The sequence below is a fragment of the Podarcis vaucheri genome, assembly GCF_965113315.1.
Source record: "Podarcis vaucheri genome assembly, chromosome: 14".
NCBI classification, from domain to species: Eukaryota; Metazoa; Chordata; class Lepidosauria; order Squamata; family Lacertidae; genus Podarcis; species Podarcis vaucheri.
Window position 1 is genome coordinate 38,654,468 of NC_138752.1, and position 16,155 is coordinate 38,670,622.

General features: G+C 46.7%; 1 protein-coding gene and 1 long non-coding RNA gene across 6 annotated transcripts in view; one reads left to right on the forward strand and one right to left on the reverse strand.

Annotated features, from left to right (window-relative positions):
• The window catches only part of LOC309518879, a 9,508-nt gene extending 7,150 nt beyond the window's left edge, over window positions 1–2,358 (reverse strand). Inside the window, exons 1-2 of one of the 3 annotated variants that reach the window (XR_014213635.1) lie at window positions 2,255–2,358; window positions 1,558–1,664 (exon numbers count right to left, since the gene is read on the reverse strand). This is a non-coding gene — a long non-coding RNA (uncharacterized lncRNA). Of the gene's footprint in view, window positions 1–1,557; window positions 1,960–2,254 lie in introns of those variants that run through there. The other 2 variants (XR_014213636.1, XR_014213637.1) reach the window with 2 other exon arrangements.
• Window positions 2,359–2,509: 151 nt separating this feature from the next.
• AMDHD2 (amidohydrolase domain containing 2) lies at window positions 2,510–15,660 on the forward strand. 3 transcript variants are annotated; one of them, XM_082200128.1, is made up of 12 exons: window positions 2,510–2,604; window positions 4,631–4,737; window positions 5,197–5,333; window positions 6,228–6,367; window positions 8,333–8,387; window positions 9,091–9,303; window positions 9,626–9,714; window positions 10,127–10,271; window positions 11,208–11,315; window positions 12,088–12,156; window positions 13,130–13,231; window positions 14,290–15,660. In XM_082200128.1, the coding sequence occupies exons 2-12, from the start codon at window positions 4,652–4,654 to the stop codon at window positions 14,376–14,378; spliced, it is 1,233 nt and encodes a 410-aa protein (XP_082056254.1). In that variant the 5' UTR covers window positions 2,510–2,604; window positions 4,631–4,651; the 3' UTR covers window positions 14,379–15,660. The 3 variants fall into 3 exon arrangements, with proteins under 3 accessions (XP_082056254.1, XP_082056256.1, XP_082056255.1); XM_082200130.1 differs by lacking the exon at window positions 2,510–2,604 and adding an exon at window positions 2,629–2,710; XM_082200129.1 differs by lacking the exon at window positions 2,510–2,604 and adding an exon at window positions 2,770–2,932.
• The last annotated feature ends 495 nt before the right edge of the window (window positions 15,661–16,155 follow it).

Sequence of the window (16,155 nt, forward strand, 5' to 3'; positions counted from 1 at the left end):
AGCTGTGTACACACCATACATTCAAAGCACATTCAAGCACCCCACTCCAAGGAATCCTGGGAACTGTAGTTTACCCACGACAAAGCTGTGATTCCCAGCACCCTTAGCAAACTACAGTTCCCAGGATTATTTGGGGAAAGGCTTTAAATGTATGGTGTGGATGTGACACATCATGGTAGAACTCAGACATCTGTTTGAAGGGGCCCCTCAGCCTCATTTTTATTCTGTTGGCAAGAAGGAGAAATGGGCTTTCAGAAAGAGAACTAAAAGGAGGTGGCCCTCCCCACTTCTGTCTCTGGCCTTAACAGCACCCTTAAGGAACTACAGTTCCCAGGATTCTTTATAAAGTGAAAAGAGAAGTGTTAAAGTAGATTTCAAGAGCACTTTGTGCAAATATGAACAAGCTCTATTCTACCAAGTCTTTGCATTGCAGGGGTTGGGCTACACGACCTTTGGGGGTCCCTTTCAACTCTACAGGTCTGTGTGGCAAAACCAGGCACTGGGTCATAAAGCAAAATCTGGCTGAAGAGCTTTTGGTGTGTAATCATTATTCAGCGTCTGCATCTTGGCAGGAACAATGGTGGCAAGGAGGAAGAGTACTTGTTTTGCGGTGCCTTCCAGCATGAGTGACTCAGCCCTTAGCTCATGTCCTCCCTGCCTTGCCACTAAGATGTCAGAAGCCTTTATTAATATGCCAGACCTGTTCTCAGGAAACCTTTCAGCAGGGGATAAGAAACACCTCTCAGCTACCAAACACAGACGGATGACTGGTTTTCACAGCCACCTCAGATTTCCATCACATTGATGCAGTTCTGCAACTATGTCTTCCTGCATGCATCATTATATCCTACATTCGTGTTGAATATATATATCCCTGCACACACGCACACACAATGCCCTGAAATCTGCAATAGATGAGCATTGAATTTGATGGTATCAGCCAGAAGATCCTTGACACTGAAATAGGCACATGGTCCTGAAGATTTGAGCAAGGTGTTACTAAAGTTAAATGTATTCTGTGAATGCTGGCATCCCCTCCAAAATCCACATTTAACGCCCAATTTTTGCACCACTGAATTAATTATTAGTACTGCAGGCTTCAAGAATCTTCTTCAGCTTGAAGGCCACATTCCTTTCTGGGCAGCCTCCTGAGGACCACATGCCAGTAGTGGGTGGGACCATGAGCAAAAGTAGGTAGAGCAACAAAAGTTAATTTATGCACCCACATCCTCTCTCGCCTCCTTCCAAGCAATAAAGAGGCATTAGCAGAATTCCAGCTACATCAAAGCAAGTCTGGGGGATGGGGCATTGACCTGGTGAGAGGGGTGTGTGACTGAGGAATCAGAGAATTGTAGCATCATCGGAAAGGACCACAAGGATCATCTAGCCCATCTTTCACCCAACATGTGGCTCGAGCCCACAAGCCTGAAATTAAGTGTCTCATGCTCTACCGACTGGTGGTATAGCTTCACCCATATCCTAAAATAATAATAATAATAAATGTGAAGTACTTTGAGCACTTGAAAGATAAATGCTACTTCATTATTATTACCTTACCTCTGCCTCATTTCCATATCTCTCACACACATATTCATAGATCTTGTGTACTAACATGCAGTCTTTCTACAAGAGCAATGATGGTGAGGGGGCAGGGCAGAGAAGAACTGGTGTCCCCCCCCCCCAGTCGTTCGTGTCCAATAAGCAAGCAGACATGTGGCTGGATCCTGGTCGCTGGTTGCGCTTTACCTCAGCACCATTGTCACTCTTCAGAAAAAAAAGGAAACTGCCTGCAGTATGCAAATATTGTCTGTCATACCCATTTCTTAGCTGCCCTTTGGCATGTTCTTGCTGTCTCAGGGTTCCCAGAACAAGAAAGAATAGGTGGCTAGAAAGCAAAACAAACAGTTACAGCAAATGTACAAAGGTCCTGGAGGCTGGCACATTAGGGCAAATGGGGCACCGCCCAGCAGGCATCTTAACTGCAGTCAGATTTTATAGTTTAACCGATTTTTATATTTAAAAAAAATATGTATTTCTTGTACACCCCTTGAAGTAGATTGTAGTTAAGCGGTACAGAATGAGTGAAAACAAATAAAGTAACAACAACTACAACAAATTGTTCAAATAAATAAAAGTAAGACAAAATGTTTAAATAAATAAAAGTAAATAAAGCAATAAATTGTTTAAATAAAACATCTAAATCAAGTAAACAAACAAACAAACAAACAAACAAACAAATATGTATATCTACCACCTAAATCCCCGTCTCCATAGAATTGCATGCTCAGCCATTCCTAGTCAGCTGTTACTCTGACCATCTCAAGATGGAGGTAAGGGTAGCTGCCTGCACTGACCCCTTCCTTTCCTTTCCTTTCCTTTCCTTTCCTTTCCTTTCCTTTCCTTTCCTTTCCTTTCCTTTCCTTTCCCTTCCCTTCATGGCGGCTCGTCTGTGCAGCTCACGTGCCCGTAGGGAGCCCATCCCCCCCCAGTCTTTCCTATCAGCTGACGAGGAAAGACTTGTCACGTGAGCGGGATCCGCTGCTGGAGAAGAGCGTTAAGGCAGAAGTTGGGCGACCCGAGAGACGGCTTATGTGTTGGGAGCCGGTAAGGCCAATGCTCTGCGCTTCTTTCCGAGGGAAACCACGGGGGTTCAGCAGCTACTCGGAACACCTCTTCTTTCCCTGGAGCAGAAATGCTAGCCAATGAGAAGGTGCTTGTGTAAAGCACATGCTAATTTATGCAAATGTAGGCGGGACTGCTCTTTCTTGGGCAACTTGCCCCCCCCCGCAATGAGTGACAGATGACATCACGCTCCTCAGTTTCCGAACTGATACGCTGGGCTGAGCCTCTCCATCGCCCCTCCATTGACATGATGGGGGCCGATTTGCTACCAGTCTTGAAAATAGAAGCGAAGGCGGAGGAGGCTGACACGGTAGATTTCATTGCCCTGCGTTGTAGTGATTTAGATATGATTTACAACCCTCCTTTAAACGTTAGAATATTCCGCAAGGCAGTATAAAGTCCACAGTGCAATAAATGGAGCACAACTAGACTTGTTATTTTTTATATGTTTTAGAACAATAACTTTCAGGAGAATATACATCTATATAATTTATTTACATTATTGTAATATAATTATATCACATATTCCTATATACCTTGTGTTTTTACAAACTTATTAAGAGGCTTGAGATGTTAAGAACTAATATAAAATAGTGAAGCTGAACTAATTTGTTTACTACTTTTTCCTTTCCTTTTTTAGTTAGCTTTATAAAATAAAATTTGGTGCAACCAAAGATTTAAACTGGCACTTTGAATTGCACCTAGAAACAGACTGGCAGATGCTGTACATCTTGGTGATTAAAATATTTTTAGCACCAGTTGCTGGAAAATGCAGGAGAGATTTCTGTTGTGCTCAGGTCCTGTTTGAGAGCTTCTTATGGGCATCTGGTTGGCTACTGTGAGAACAGGTAAAAGGTAAAGGTACCCCTGACCATTAGGTCCTGTTGTGACCTACTCTGGGGTTGTGTGCTCATCTCACTCTATAGGCCGAGGGAGCTGGCGTTTGTCCGCAGACAGCTTCAGGGTCATGTGACCAGCATGACAAAGCCGCTTCTGGTGAACCAGAGCAGCGCACAGAAACGCCGTTTACCTTCCCGCCGGAGCGGTACCTATTTATCTACTTGCACTTTGATGTGCTTTCGAACTGCTAGGTTGGCAGGAGCTGGGACCGAGCAACAGGAGCTCACCCCATCGCGGGGATTCGAACCGCCAACCTTCTGATCGACAAGTCCTAGGCTCTGTGGTTTAACCCACAGCGCCACCCACATCCCGTGAGAACAGGATCCCGGACTAAATGGGTCACTGGCCTGATTCAGCAGGGCTCCTCTTATGAGCAGAGGCAGCAGTGAGGGTGGTTCTTACCTTATTATTCTTACTGCAGGGAAAACAGTTACAGTTTATTTGCAAACCTATGTAGGCGTTCAGCATCACATTGGCCACTCCTGCCAGGACTAATGTATGGTGGTGGCTTCTAGTTGCCCATTAATGAAGGAAATGCACTCTGCACATGCACGGTTGTGTTTTTAAAGAGGGCTGCCTCTGACCTCTGTGATGTGCCTTACGCATTCTGTTCTTTTTTAAAGAATAGAATGCAAAATGTTGCAGCAAGAAAAGCAGAACTCTTGTCAATCATATAAATAAAAATGTTGGAGCTTTTGTATGGTTTTGTTTCTGCCACAGAGAGATCCAAGGGAGTATGCCATCTAATTGCTGAGTTTACCAGGCATTGCACCTACACTTTCAAGAACATTTTTTAAAATTTAAGCCCCTTTTTTTGGCCCCACTTCCAGATCAATAAAATAAGAACAACAACAACCAAACCAGTACAGGCCCTGCCCTCAAGTCTAAAAGATAATGACAAAACAAGGGGAAAAGGAGATGGAGGAAGGAGGGGGGAGAAGCAAACCCAGTCATTGGTTTTTAAGGTTTCTTATGGTGACAGGCACGGAAGGAAACAATTCAGGTAACCAGATGGAATGGCTGCTTCTAGGTGCGAGCCAAGAAGCAGAACTGTTTTGTTATTTTCCCACCTATTCTCTCTGTGTTTTGCTTCCTTTCTCATTACCAGGTGCATTCCCTGAATGCCTGAATGATGCCACCTGACAAAGCCACCTCAGATGCTCCAGTCTTCCAGTTTACTAACTGCTGGATTTTGAAGAATCATGAGCTGCAAAGGTGAGTGTGAGGGGGAGATGCTTTGTTTCTTGTTGTCTGCAACGGCCTTAAGGTGTGTAGCCATAGTTGAGAGTAATCACAGTACAGTATGTCCTGGATCCAGTGACCTGGCAAACTGAGGCTAATAAAAAATGGAATTAAAATCTTCTGAACTCTTCCTTGTGGCCATGCCAAAGTGGGAGGTTGTGCATGTGAGCCTCTGTGGAGGCTAGGCTTGTTTTTTGTAACACTAAACTATGGTTTATACTTACATCTGAACCAGCCTTGTATGTTTACATGTACCAGTGTTTGTTCCTGATCAAATATCTTTGTAAAGACAATGCTAATTTCTTCAACTTGCTAGCATTTGTAGACAAAGTTCCAGTGAAATCTGCTGCTTTTTATTAAATGTACTTGCAGACCCATGGCTTTCTCCCAGGTCTGGCTGCGTTCTAGGTTACTGGTTGCTTCTGTTTTCAGAGAGGACTTGTGGGTGAGAGAAGGAAAGATCCTAAACCCAGAGAAGCTGTTCTTTGATGAAAAGAAACCTGCAGACGTCCAGCTGGACTGCAAGGGAAGCATCCTGGCTCCTGGCTTCATTGATGTGCAGATCAATGGTAAGGTATTGGAATAATTCTAGTACAAGAGAACACCGAGGATTAGGATGGTTTAAGCAGTGCAGAAATTGCTGCCTCGTAGATTCTGCTTGTGTAGTCCATGCTTGAATCTTTTTAAATCTTTGCCGTGGAAATGTGACTTGCAGAAAAAGCATAGAAGAGTTAGATAAGAGAGGCAAGTTGGAAGAAAACATTATTTCATAATTTTGTGGGTTCTAAGCTTTTACATATATATGAGCAACAAGTATCCCTTAGGAAGCCCACAGTCATCATAGAATGAAAGAATTGTAGAGTTGGAAGGGACCACAGCGGTCATCTAGTCCAGCCCCCTGCAATGCAGGAATACTTTTGCCCCATGTGGGGCTCGAACCCATGACCTTGAGATTAAGAGTCTCATGCCCTAGACTATATTTAGATCAGGAGTGGGTAGCTGTTTTCAGCCGTCAGGATCCACATGACATTGGTAGGTGAGACAACAGATCTGAATCTTAACATTTGTACAGTTGGCTGCAGTTCAGCCACACAAAAGCCAGAGATTTCTAGGCCTGTATTTGCCCATCTGGACAAGCAAGAGGCATTTGTACAGTTCAAGGGAGCAGGAAAGCAGGATCTCTCCACTCAACCAGTGATATGTTACTCCTGTACATCTTCTGCTTCCAGAGACACCCTGGATCAGCCATCTCTAACCTAGTGCCCTCCAAATGTTAAGGGCTACAACTCCCATCTTTCCTGACCATTGGCCAAACTAGCTAGGTTAGGGACATGGGAGTCTGCATCAACTACATTATTTATTTATGCATGCCCCACCCATTTAGAGGGCACATGGTTAGGGATGGCTAGCCTAGTTTTCATAGCATAGCCAGTCGCAACTTTTCTGTTCTTCCCTTCACACAGGAGGCTTTGGAGTGGATTTCTCTCTGGCCACAGATGATGTGGGAGCAGGAATCTCACTGGTTGCCCAGAAAATATTGTCTCACGGAGTGACCTCTTTTTGCCCGACCCTGGTGTCCTCACCATCATCCGTATATCACAAGGTAAGCAAGAATAAGGCCCTATGAATACCCTTCCTTACTCATGAGGTCTAATGTTGCACTAAGCAGCTTTTACACGCCTTGAACAACCTGCGAGTCGAACACAGCCAACCATGTGTGGCAGCCTACAGAAGTGTGATAAATCTCCCATCTTTGCTGTTTGCCTGGGATTCCAAAAACAGAGCAGCAGAGTGAGGCCCACAAGAGTCTGACATACCACAATACAAAGCTGTGTTGTTCATGTTGTTTCACAAATTGTGAAGGCCTGGATGAGCCTCTGATAGCTGAGCTGCCTTCTGTGCCTATTTCCATCTAGATGCACACCCCCCAAATTCTTGTCCATTTCTGTTCTTTCTCCTTAAAGCAGGCACAGGTTGGTCAAATTAATCCCAGTAGCATTAGAATTCTCTGGGATCATGGGAGAAGTCTTGCCTGTTGCCTGGTACCCGAGATGGCTGGTTCCCAATGAGACTGGTAGGGCAGAAGACAGGGAGCCCAACAGTAGGTGGCACCAGAGCTAATGACAGGCAGAGCCAACTTCTTCCAGTTTTGTCCCCATCCTCTTCCCTACTGAATTCTACAAGCACAACACTGACAGAAATGAGAAGGCACAGAGGAAGCTGCCTTTTCCTGACTCATGCCACTGATTTGTCAAGCTCATTGCTGTCTACATTAACTGGCAGCAAGTCTCCAGCGCTTTAGCAGGGGACATTCCCAGACCTACCTGAGGAGGCAGGGGACAGAACCTAGGACTTCCTGCATGCCTCTGAGACAGACAGTTCCACCCCCTGAAATGGTAGCAACTGTTTAAAGTGGTATTGTAGTGCTTTAAATGTACGGTGTGAATGTGGTCTTTTTGTTCAGTCACTGAGCAACAGCTCCTCCCATCTAAGGTGGAGTACTTCTTCAGCTCATGTGTCCTTGTCTGTCTGTAGCCTTCCCAAATGAGGAAGTAAATGGTTGGACTCTAAACTGATTGCTAGTTGTCAAACTTTAGACTGTTGATAAGTTGCTGTTTTCATGGACCTATATATATATATCTATGTTTCCTATCAAATAACAACGCATACCCACACTGGGAATACGGAACTTAATAGTTGTGGAGAAAAGAAAGAAAAACAGGGGTGATGGTTGTAGTTTTAGACGTTGCAAGAACAGCAGTCAAATGGAAGTGTCTCTCCACAAGCTTCCATGTGTCAATGGAGGGTGAAAGACATATTTGATTGTCTTAACCAAGTCAATAAAGGGATACCCGATCAGGAGCTTATGTAATGAAACAGGGCTAAGGCCCATTTTTCTAAGACTGTGATATCTCTCTGTCTCGTGGGGCTGAGGCCTTGTTGGTTTCATGGGTCCATGAGGCGACCAGGAAACTGGGCCCAGAAGAAGGTTTGTTCTGAAGTGCCTCTCTGACTAGGGCCCCATCCGCACCATACAATTAAAGTACTCTGATACCACTCTAAAGAGCCATGCCTTCCCCCAAAGAATCATGGGAAGTATAGTTTGTTAAGGGTGCTGAGTCGTTAGGAGGCTGCTATCACCCTCAACGAGGTACAATTCCCAAAGTTTCTGGGATCCATCGCTGAGGAAGGATCACTGGTCTGAGCCCCCACTCCAAACAGCCAAAGTTGACTCTTAAGGCAAGATAGTTGGGATGCTCTTGTATTATTTGTACTCATGTGGGTTCAGGGCAAGTGAACGATTGCAGCTATGGGACCACACACTTTAGCCAATTCAGCACTGAATGTAGTGACATCAGATGACTTTAGTCCTGAGTTCAGATGTCACCTTGGCCACATACTCAATGAGATGGCTTGACTGTATCCCATCTGCAAAGTGGGAATCTTGCCGCCCGCCCTTGCAGCATGGTTTGAACAAGTTAATTATGCAAAGTGAAGTCAGCAGGCAAAGGCTTTCTGTTCATACATTTACAGCAATGATTAACTGTGATGTTTCTGACAACTCCAGGTGCTGCCTCAGATCTGCGTCAAAAATGGAGGACTTCATGGAGCTGGTGTCCTAGGTGAGTGTTACACCTACTCTCCCACAGGACAACATCTGCCATATTCGTTACCTTTATACCTCACCTTTCTTCCAAGGAGCTCAAGGTTGGATACATGCTTCCTTCCCCAGTCACTTTACCCTCACAGCAAACCTGTGAGGGCCAAAAGAGACCCTGTGAGATTTATGGCTCAGTAGAGATTTGAACTCAGGTCTCTCCATTCCTAGTCCACCATTCCAGGGGTGGGGAATTTCAGTCCCAGGAGCCAAATGTGACTTATAGGCCTTTTTATCTGGCCCTTGGGACACCCTTCCCAGGCCACGGCCTCTGCCCCCAGGCCTCACCCCTCACTGGCCTCTCCTCCTCCAGTGCTTTTTCTTGGATGGAATGTGTCCTGGAACTGTGTTGGTACTTCTTGTTTGCCTGGATGGAGCTTCGAGAGAGGGGAATGAGGAGGAAGGCGATGAAGACTCACAGAGTTGATTGGCTCTGTAGGTCTGCCTAGCTGCAGGTTGGGACTTGCAGAAGAGGGCATCAGTGTCCTCATCCAAGAACAGGGATGGGGAGCCTGTTGACCTCTAGATGTTGGGCTTCAGCTCCCATCAGCCTCAGCCCACTTGGCCAATGGTCAGAGCAGATGGGAGTTGTTTCCCAGCAACATCTCCAGGGCTTCAGGTTCCCCACTCTGCTCTAGAACTCACCCATCTCTTCTGCAATGGGACAGGGGTTCATCTGGAGGGTCCATTCATCAGCAAGGAAAAAAGAGGGGCACACCCAGAGCACTGCCTTCGCACCTTCGAGACGGGAGCCTTCCAGGAATTGCTAGACACCTATGGGAGCCTGGACAGTGTCCGTATTGTCACCCTAGCACCCGAGATGAAGAGGAGCAGTGAAGTGATCAAGGAGCTCACCAAGTGCGGCATCTGTGTGTCACTAGGTAAATATTGCCACCTCTGCGCGAGACCTTAAAGTTTGAGGTTTGGGATCTGGCAGACAGGGAACGAGCCTAGGTCCACACATGTTTTGGAACAGTGGAAATAATATTGTGCATTCTATTGTTGATCAAAGGATGCATTTGGTGTGGGGGTTCCTGGAAGCGGATCCAGAGTTTTCATATTTTAGAAATGGGGAAATGCATTATATTTCCAACAGCTGGGATGCCCACTAAATATTAGGAGTATAGGAAGTTGCCTTCTGTTGAGTCAGACGTTGGTCCCTCTAGCTGAGTACACTTGACACCTGGTTCTCCTTGATCCTAGGTCACTCCATGGCTAACCTGTCTCATGCCGAGGAGGCTGTTCAACATGGGGCCACCTTCATCACTCACCTTTTCAATGCCATGTTACCTGTGAGTAGCATCAATTACCTCCAGCCCATCAGGCCCCTTGATCCAGCCCCTGATATTCTCCCTCTCAGTCTGGCAGGTGTCTTAAGAATCTCCACACATTTTTTACCTTACTGGAAAGCAAGTTTTTGGCCTTTCTGCTTGTGAAGCTACATCTAAAAATATGGGAATGATGCCTTCTGAATGCGGGGTGGGGTGGAAGTCAACAAATTTTAACTGGTGCCATGACTGAAAAGACCCTGTATCTGGTCCACCCCTACCCCTGCACTTGAGTCAGGGGTGGAGGAGGACCTGGAGGAGAGCCTTGAATGCAGGATTCCCATTTCCTCTGTCTGCCAATCTCCTTTCTTTAGCAGTTAAACAACACTCCATGGGGCACCATTCTGATGCTCATCCTGGTTTTGTCTCCTTGCAGTTCCACCATCGAGATCCTGGGATTGTGGGACTCCTCACAAGCGACCAGATCCCCCCAGGTCAGAAAGTGTTCTATGGCATGATATCAGACGGCATCCACACGAATCCTGCTGCCCTGAGGATCGCTCACCGGGCTGACCCTAAAGGTTTGTCCCATTGGGCAGGAAATCCCCTGAGTAGTGAATATGGAGTTAGTCTTGTTAGATCGGTTCCCAGCTGCTGCCTGTAGGTCCTGGGGAAACAGTGTGATTTATTCATTTATGTATGTATTTTATTAGATTTATATATTACTCCTCATAAAAAGATCTCAGGGCTGTTCAAAAGATAAAAGCACAAGAGAAAAGCACAAATAGAAAAAACAAAACAACAGAACCCCCCCCCCCCCAAAAAAAAAACATATAAAAGGCTGTAGAATATTGATTAGCCAAAGGCCTGGCTGAAGAGGAACATTTTTGCTGGGTGCCTAAAGATATATAATCCAGGGGAGGTAGAGAGAGATCAGCTGGAACATGTTCATTAGTGAGAGTGAGGCCACATCTGCACTATACATTTAAAATGGTAGTGAGGCAGTGTGGTACAGTGGCTAGAGTGTTGGGCCTAAGACCTGGAAGACCAGGGTTCTAACCCCCACTCAGCTGTGAAGCTCACTTGGTGGCCTGGGACCAATCACTGTTTCTCAGCACAATCTACCTCACAGGGTTATTGTGAGGGTAAAACAGGAAGACACTACCTTAAGGTCCTTGGAGGAAAGGTGGGATATAAATGTAATAAATAAACAAATGCCACTTTAAAGCCATCATGGCTTCCCCCAAATAATCCTGGGAACTGTGGTTTGTTAAGGGTGCAGAGAGTAGTTATTCTCTTCACAGAGCTACAGTTCCCAGATGATTGCTTTAAAGTGCTATAAGTCTGCTTTAAACAATGCAGATGGGGCCTGAAAGAGGGGGGAGTCCAGCAACATCTGGAGGGCCAGAGATTCCCTATTGTTGAGCTAAAAGAACCAATGGCTTGGCAGTTCCTGTGTTCTTTGCTTACCTTTATGACAAGACTGGAGTTAACGTGAGCCAATTATGTCCCTTTAGGTCTGGTCCTGGTGACAGATGCCATCCCAGGTATGGGGCTTGCCCCAGGCAGGCACACCTTGGGCCAACAGGTAGTGGAGATGGATGGGCTGAACTCCTACATTGCAGGTGAGTTCCCCAGAATCCAGGTAGGGAGGACGGGACCCTGGACAACTTTCTCATTCAGGGTTGGAGTGCGTGGCCTGACTTTTGAACCATTAAGCTCTTGAAGGCCCAAACCTTGCAGATACCAGGAACAACCTCCTTCCTGCACGGCATCACCATGATGTTGGCTGCGCAAAGCATTGCTTAGTGGCAGAGCATCTCCCTTGCATGCAGAAGGTTCCAGGTTCAATCTCTGGCATCTCCAAGCTGGGAAAGATCCATGTCCAAAACCCTGAAGAACAGCTGCCTGTTAGTGAAGGCAATACTGAACTAGATGGACCGATGGTCTGGCTCACAATAAAGGCAGCTTCCTGTCTTGCTACATTGTGTGCAGCCCATACTGGGCTCCATGCTTGATCCTGACTGCTATGGTCACAAGCCATGGACCAGTGCAAAGTGAATCTCCCAGCATATGTGTGTGATACCAGGATAAGACATTGCACACTTAGTCCTTTCCCACAACCTAGTGATGGTGCATTCTTAATTATACTGGCTAAACTTGAAGCATTTTCCAGAGCTGTTGCTCAGGTTAATGACCACAAGGGAAAAAGAAAAATGCACCTTATAGAGAAGAAAGGAATGAACTTGTGTTGAAGTGCTGCAAACTCAATCCTAACAGCTCAGTCCTTTGCTAGTCTACTCAGGAGTCAAGAAACTGGACTCACATATAGGCTTGTGTGAACAGCTTCCCATTTAACTTTGTTCTTTCGTTCTCTCACCCCTGCCCTCTTCACAGGGACCAAAACGCTGAGTGGCAGCGTTGCAACCATGGACGCATGTGTTCGACATTTCAAGGATGCCACTGGTAAGGCTGTTCTGTGTGGGATGAGAAGGGGGAACCCGTGGCTGTCCATACATTCTTGGACAAAATGGTCCTCCTGTGAATCAGGGATTGATTAAGTAGCAGGAAGTAAAGAGCAAGAAGGAATGGACAGTTCTTTGAATGGAGAAATGGAGAAAGTGGAGTCCCCCAAGGATCGGTACTGGGGCCTACGCTTTTAAACTTGTTCTGGCCACAGTGATCCATGCATTGATAACCTCAAGACTCAATTATTGCAATGCGCTCTATGTGGGGTTACCGTTCAGTTTGGTCTGGAGTCTCCAGCTGACGGAAAATGCTACAGCTAGATTGTTGATGGGGACAGACTATCGCTGGTGCTAAAATTATTATTATTAGTAGTAGTAGTAGTACCCCGCCCATCTGGCTGGGTTTCCCCAGCCACTCTGGGCAGCTTCCACAAAGACCAAAAATACACTAAGATGTCACACATCAAAAACTTCCCTGAACAGGGCTGCCTTAAGATGTCTTCTGAATGTCAGGTAGTTGTTTATCTCTTTGACATCTGATGGGATGTTTGCCTTGGCTGCCCGTAGGCTTCCAGGTCAGGCTCAAGGTCCTGTTAATAATTTACAAGGCTCCAGGACACCTCAGGATCCCTTATATCCCCACCAGATCACTGAGGTCTTCAGGGGAGTTCCTGCTAGTGGTCCTTCGTGGCTTGGCTGCACAACTTGTGTCCACCATTAGCCATGCATTTAGTATTGCATGCCCAATTTTATGGAACTCCCACTGGAGGTCAAACAGGCTCCCTCCCTGTCAAGCTTCTAGCACCTACTGAAGGCTTCTTTATTCCTGCACGTATTTTCATTGAAGTCCGATTTCACCATTTTAATTGATTTTTTGTTGTTGTTGTATTTTGTCTGTTGTAGTTAAGCAATATGTAAATTGCTTAAGCAAATAAATAAAATCGTAGTGATAGATCTTCTCTCTTTTTCAGGTTGCTCTGTAGAGACAGCACTGGAAGCTGCTTCTCTACACCCTGCTCAGCTCTTGAAAATCGAGGACAGAAAGGGCACCTTGGATTATGACACGGATGCAGGTATTGGCCATCATTGGGAGAGCGAGTTCCAAACCTCCCACCCCTAAGCCCCTCCTGTGTGTGTCTTCTGCTGGAAAATCCTCAAACTGAGGAGAGGGTCTCTTTTCCCCCCCATCAGGGAGAGCACAACAACTGGAGTAGAATCACAGAGTTGGAAGAGACCACAAGGGCCATCGAGTCCAACCAGTAGGGTGTGAAGTTCTAGGGAGGGAGAGAGTAGGACAGTTTCACGGGAATCCTAGTGGACAGTTGAAGCTGTGCTTGGTGCAGCTATGACTTTGGGAAGGGGAGGAAGCATAGCTCTGCAATAGAACCCATTCTTCATGAAGCACCCAGATTCATTCCCTAGCAATCTCTAGTTTGAGGACAAAGAAGGTAACATGTAATGGGGAAGACATTCCCCTGAAATGCTGGAGAATTACTGCCAGTAGGCAATAGTATGGCCTGATATAAGGCACGTTTGCCTGTTTTCTACTCCTTTAGGGATTATCGTGGATCAGGGATGGAGACCCTGTGACCCTGCAGATGTTGCTGGACTCTCACCTCCCATAACCTTTGGCCACCAGCATTGGAAGGGCGACAGTTTCCTCATCCCTGCCCTCACATCAGTCTCGACCAGATATTTCTTTTCCATGCACTTGTTTCAACAGGCATTGTGCCAAATATGCAAAAAGGAAATGGCCCTGAGCATTGTTGGGAGTGCTTGGTAGCTGGTCCATTAGAGCAAATGGGGCACTGCCTCACTAACTTGCAGACTGCCACACAACTGCCTGCCTTCTAACTTACATCCACTCCAGGTGGATGGCACTGCCTGTCAGTTTCCCCCTCCTTAGTCTCAGTGTTGCCTTTCTAGAACTCAGCAGGGAGGAGGAAAGGTTATAACAGAGGGAGTTGGCTCCACCTGTCATTGGCTCTGGCTCAGCCTATCGTTGGCTCTGGTTCCACCTACTGTCAGGCTCCCCACCTTCGACCCCATCAATCCCAGCAGGTGCCAGCTGCCAATGACCCACTGTATCCCACTTCCTCTGTTGAGTGACATAAATTTATATTCCATACAGATTTCCTGTTGCTGGATGACAACCTCCATGTTCGGGCAACCTACATTGCAGGCCAGCAGGTCTGGAGGCAGGACAGCTTTGCCATCTAAATCTAGAGCTGAGACTATGACAGCAGCACTTCAGATCAGTGGCAGAGAGTGGATTCTAGCCAGAATGGAGCATGTTTTCTCCAAATGCCCCGGTCTCTCTTGTTCCTGTGCAGTGGAGGCTGGTCCATTAGGGCCAATGGGGCACTGGCCCACCACCCTCAGTTGGCCCTCAGTCAGCCAGCCCTCACCTACCTGTCTTCTTACTTAAAACCAACCCAGGGGTGCCCCTGGCTCGCAGCTTCTTCCTCTTTGGTCTCAAGTTTTGCCCTTGTGCAACTCAGCAGGCGGATGAGGGACAAACCTCAAATAAGTTGGCTCCACCTCCCTTCATCACTGGCTCTGACTCCATCTTCTGACCACCCCACCAGTCCCAGTGAACACCAGCCATCTCTGCTTCCTCTGACTCTGAAAAAAGAAGTCTTATTCAAACAAGTTCCAGCTGTGGCAGTCCTTTCTCCTCTTCACAAATTGCATCCCGCATGACAAGTCGCGTGTCTCCAAGGAGCTGTGGATGGAGCTGTTTATTTCCTCACCTGGCCCCAGAAACCTGGAGGTGGTTGCCTTCTCTGGCTGCCTTCAGATGCTTGCTTCTCCCATTCTCGTGTGTGAATGCAAAGGCCTGGAGGAAAGTAGTGCACACGGCTGAACTGAACACGCAAATCAACTTATGAGGCTGTTCTTATCTAAAGAACTTCTCAAGCACGTCTGAAACAACAGGAACTAGACACTTGCTCCATAGATTTTAAAAATGCTGAATTCTGCACTAGGTGCCACAGGGGAGCTCTGGCCATTTTCCTCCCACAGTGCCTCCATTGTGGCCTTCAGCCATAAACCCACCCCTACCCCTTGTCATGCTGGAATGGTGCCTTTTCTTTTACTGTCATCTTCCTTGCCACAGATTAAAGCCAGCTGAGACATCTTGTGCATGTTATTCCAATTCTAGGAGGGTGAGACGCTACCATGAGCTTTCGCCCATGTCTGAGGTGTTCCTTAGGTTGCTGTTATTTGCCCTCTCCCTGTGTCTAGCTCCCCAGCCATCATCAAGCCATCCTAACGAAAGAACTCACCTCATCCCTTGTCCTTTCTAGTTGCCTCTGCGGTGCTCTTATATGGACCTGTAATATTCCAATAAGGAAAGAACCCTGCAAGTCAGGTTCTGCATAAAAACCATCCAGCTCAGTTCTGAAGCCTGACTTAATCTTGCACATATGTATACCAGTTTGCTGTGCATAATGCATTCTGTTTCCTGGAATAATGAGGGAAGAAAGGAAGCTATGTGGAAGCTTTGTGCTTGGCCTTGTATTCTGCCTCCTGCTTCTGAGACTGTTTCCTGAACACCTGTCCCAATCACAGGGATCAGGCCTGTGCAGAGCTTGTCTGAGGCCCAGGGCAGGACCTTGTTAGAATAAAGTTATAAACTCAAAAAGCAGCCGGGCCCTGACAGGGCCCCCCGCTGGCTTAGCCCTCCAAGGCCTGGGGCAAGTGTACCCAGCTGTCTCCTGCAGGGGCCTGACAGGGACTAGAAGCCTGGGTTGTCTGTGTGGGGGTGATATTCTCAATACAGTGGTACCTCGGGTTAAGTACTTAATTCGTTCCGGAGGTCCGTACTTAACCTGAAACTGTTCTTAACCTGAAGCACCACTTTAGCTAATGGGGCCTCCTGCTGCTGCCGTGCCACTGGAGCACGATTTCTGTTCTCATCCTGAAGCAAAGTTCTTAACCCGGGGTACTATTTCTGGGTTAGCGGAGTCTGTAACCTGAAGCGTATGTAACCCGA

Bases quoted from the DNA above. Each gene is read 5' to 3' on its own strand.
- AMDHD2 (XM_082200128.1), top strand. From the start codon at position 4,652: ATGATGCCACCTGACAAAGCCACCTCAGATGCTCCAGTCTTCCAGTTT. The intron at 9,304-9,625 runs GTAAATATTGCC...CCTTGATCCTAG, and splicing joins CGGCATCTGTGTGTCACTAG to GTCACTCCATGGCTAACCTG. The intron at 13,232-14,289 runs GTATTGGCCATC...TATTCCATACAG, and splicing joins GGATTATGACACGGATGCAG to ATTTCCTGTTGCTGGATGAC.